Here is a 3,675-nt window from a genome sequence, read left to right as displayed (position 1 = left end):
GTTTTAACTATTTATATTTGAGAAGAAAAAGTCTATAAAAGTCTTAAAATTAAAAAGTCTACAAAGTTCATAACTTTTTGAATACCACGTGACTTTTAAAGACTCTCTAAAAGTCTTAATCGAATACCACACGACTTTTAAAGACTCTTTAAAAATCTTAATTGAATATCTCCTGACTTTTAAAGACTCTCTAAAAGTTTGAATTGAATATCCCCAAACTTTTAAAGTTCATAAAAGTTTTTAAAACTCTATGAAAGTCATGAATGAATACACCCCCTTAATTTTAAGTACAATAATAGATATAACATTAAATTTTAATTATACAAAACATAATGTGTCATTTGCAAATACAAGAAAAAGAATACAAACCCTATGGGACCAGATCGGGTGGCCCCTAGTATTCTACCTTTGGCTCAAGAGTTGGCCCAACTTATAGGTGCCTAAATGGCCCAACAGACATAAGATCGCAAATTATGCCGTGGAAACGTGCTCACCATGCTTGGTGAACACGCTTCCAAACGACGTCGTTTTTGGCGTCGTTTAAAAAAAAAAAAAAAAAAAAAACTGTCTATTAACGGCGTTAGGAAGGCAGTTATGATCAGACAACTCTTTGCGTTTGATTATTTCCTATTCGCAAATCGCTGAAGGCAATTGTGATCCGACATTCGCGATTCTTTCCTATTCGTGATGGAGGAGACGATGGTTCGAGGAGAAGATTCAACCGATATGATTTCTGCGATTCCAGGTTGCGTTTGATTTTATGCGTTTGATTTCGTTTGATTTATGAGATCATGGATTGTTGAAGATTTAGTTATTTTTATTGATATTTGTTCAGTATCTATGCAGTTTGAATGTTCATAATGGCCGTAAATGTGTATTAGTTCCATGTTTCTGTTATGAATTTTACAAAATGCAATTATGTATTTTCTGTTACAGAGTTATGAATTTTGATACTCTGTTCATGCATGTGATATGAATATTCATAATGTAATAGTAATATGTCCATAACATATTAACTGGTGTGTTACACTGCTTGCATATACTCAGTGAATGAAGATTGTGTTGGTGATTCAATAAGCAATGATCAAGCAGAGTTAAACATTGACATTGATGGCTCGTCTTCAAGTCCAGGTTCTTTTTATTAGTTGGTGTATCATGAATGTTGTTTCTTGTAGGTGTAGGGACTGATTCATGGTGATTATATGCAAATTGAATGTTGTGATTGGTATTAATAATCTGTTCACGTTATGAATTTACAGTTTGAGGTTATGAATTTTCCGTTATGTTATTATGAATTTTCCATATGAGGTTATGAATTTTATGTTATGAGGTTATGCATTTAATGCCATGAGTATCTATGCAACTTTGAATGCTCATAATGTCACAAATGTTATTGATATCCGGTTTTTGTTATGAACTTTCTTATATGATGTTATGAATTTTATTCTTTGTGATTATGAATGTTCTCACATGAGATTATGAATTCTATAGTGTAGCATATTACATTCATTATAGGTGAAATCCACATTCATAGTTTAGTAGTTGGTATAGGTGTGGTTATATTTTTGTTGCAATTGCAGTTGATGAAGACTTGGTGGGTGTTGTAGTAAGAAATGTTGACGAAGCTTTTGAGTTATATAATGGATATGCATACAGAGTTGGTTTTAGTGTGAGGAAAGGCCAACAACGTTATAAGGCATCTACTAATCAATTCAGAATGAAGAGGTTCTTCTGTGCTAAGCTGGGTATAAGCAGAAACCAAAACAGTGGTGTTAAGCTTTATTCAAAGATTGATATGAGGACTGATGTGGTGCATTTGTTCAGTTTGATGTGGGGGTGATGGGATGTGGACAGTTACAAAACACTTAAAGAGCACAATCACGAGTTATGTTCATTTGGCAAGAGTCATCTGCTTCGGTCGCATAGAAGAGTGGGAAACAATCAGCTTGAATATTTAAAAGACATGAAGAGTAGTGGTGTTGCATTGGCGGATGGTATGAGTTTTTGAAACATCAGTCAGGGGCTCTCCATTGGTTGGCTTTACCAACCGCGATGCTTACAATTCAATGGCTTCTGTGAGTTTTGAAGTGTTGGATGGATCGGATTCAAATTCTTGGTTGAGATATTCAGGAGGAGGCAATCTAATGAGGCTGATTTTCTTTTTTGATTTCGAAGTTGATTTGGATGAAGATTGTGTAGTTTTTTTTGGAGGATGTCAAATGAGAAGGGATTATGAGGTGTTTGGTGATCTGTTAGTGCATGATACAACATACCGCACTAACAAATATGATATGATTTGTGGTCCTTTTGTAGGATGAACCATCATTGCATGAATGTAATGTTTGGTTGTGGTTTTTTGATGAATGAGAGGATAGAGTCATTTGCGTGGTTTTTAGAGCGTTTTTAAGATCCATGGATGGCAAGTGTCCACAGACTAATCATGACGGATCAATGTTCAGCTATGGCTGCTGGCATTTCCATGGTGTTTCCTACATCACGCCACCGTCTTTGCATATGGCATATTGGTGAGAATTCGAAGAAGCATATTAAGGCATTGAGGAATCATAAGGATTTTCTGGATATGTTTAATTGTGTGTTGAAATACACCGAGACTGAAGCTGAATTTGAGGTTTACTGGACAAGGTATGTTATTATGAATTTACATTATATAATTTGAATTTTCTGTCATGTCATTATGGATTTTCTGTTATGTCATTATGTATTTTCTGTTATATGATTTATGAATTTTCTAATATGAGATTATGAATTCACAGTTATACAATTTCTGGATTTCCTGTTATGTCATTATGTATTTTCTGTTATGTCATTATGTATTTTCTGTTATATGATTTATGAACTTTGTAATATGAGATTATGAATTCACAGTATTCAATTATGTATTTTCTGTTATGTCATTATGTATTTCTGTTACATGATTATGAACTTTGTAATATGAGATTATGAATTTTCAGAATATGAGTAATAAACATGTGTTTTAACCTTTTCAGGATGGTTACAAAATATAATTGTCATAAGAATACATGGCTAGAGAAGCTTTATGACTGTAGGGAGAAGTGGTGTCCAGCGTTCAACAAGGATTATTTCTCCGGGGGTATTTTATCTTCGCAAAGGAGTGAAAGCACAAATCATGCAATTTCTAGGAGGCTGTCCAAGACTGCTGGTTTATGTGATTTTTATTCATCATTTGTGAGTGTTATATCTGAATGGAGAAGTAAGGAAAATGGCGAGGATTCCGGTTTCTCAAGGAGTACCCGCCATGATGTTGGATCATGTGAAACTCCTTTCACATGCTAGAGAGGTTTATACAATTGAGATATATTTTTGTTCGAGAACAATTTATGAAAGTAGCTCTTGTTATCAAGAAATGGTGTTGAACGATGGTTGTAAGTGCAAGTATCACTGTGGCGACCAGACATAGATATCATAAGGCATGAAGTAACCTTTAAGGCAATCAATTTGGATATATGTTGTATTGCAAGCTGTTTTCAGAATTGGGAATACTTTGCTGCCACTGCTTACGTATACTTCATGTGCACTGTGTTTCCAGTATTCTCGATAAATACATTCTAAAAAGATGGACTAAAAAGGCTGTTGAGCGTACAAACGTGGACATTGCATCTGTGTTTTATAATGGTGGTGTCCCTTCTTCAATTT

The 3,675-nt window shown here is 34.3% G+C and overlaps 1 protein-coding gene across 1 annotated transcript; it reads left to right on the top strand.

Annotated features, from left to right (window-relative positions):
- The first annotated feature begins 2,440 nt into the window (after positions 1-2,440).
- On the top strand, positions 2,441-3,315 carry LOC109162594 (protein FAR-RED IMPAIRED RESPONSE 1-like). The gene is made up of 2 exons (XM_019311268.1): positions 2,441-2,643; positions 3,009-3,315. Exons 1-2 carry the CDS (start codon positions 2,441-2,443, stop codon positions 3,313-3,315), a joined length of 510 nt encoding a protein of 169 aa, XP_019166813.1.
- Positions 3,316-3,675: the final 360 nt, after the last annotated feature.

The sequence above is a fragment of the Ipomoea nil genome, unplaced genomic scaffold (assembly GCF_001879475.1).
Source record: "Ipomoea nil cultivar Tokyo-kokei standard unplaced genomic scaffold, Asagao_1.1 scaffold2955, whole genome shotgun sequence".
In the NCBI taxonomy this organism is placed as follows: domain Eukaryota; kingdom Viridiplantae; phylum Streptophyta; class Magnoliopsida; order Solanales; family Convolvulaceae; genus Ipomoea; species Ipomoea nil.
The sequence above is the reverse complement of the archived record's forward strand: the minus strand, read 5'-3'. Positions and strand labels throughout refer to the sequence as shown.

Coding starts and splice junctions, on each gene's coding strand:
- LOC109162594 (XM_019311268.1), top strand. CDS start 2,441: ATGACGGATCAATGTTCAGCTATGGCTGCTGGCATTTCCATGGTGTTT. Junction 2,644..3,008: donor TTTGAGGTTTACTGGACAAG/GTATGTTATTAT, acceptor TAACCTTTTCAG/GATGGTTACAAAATATAATT.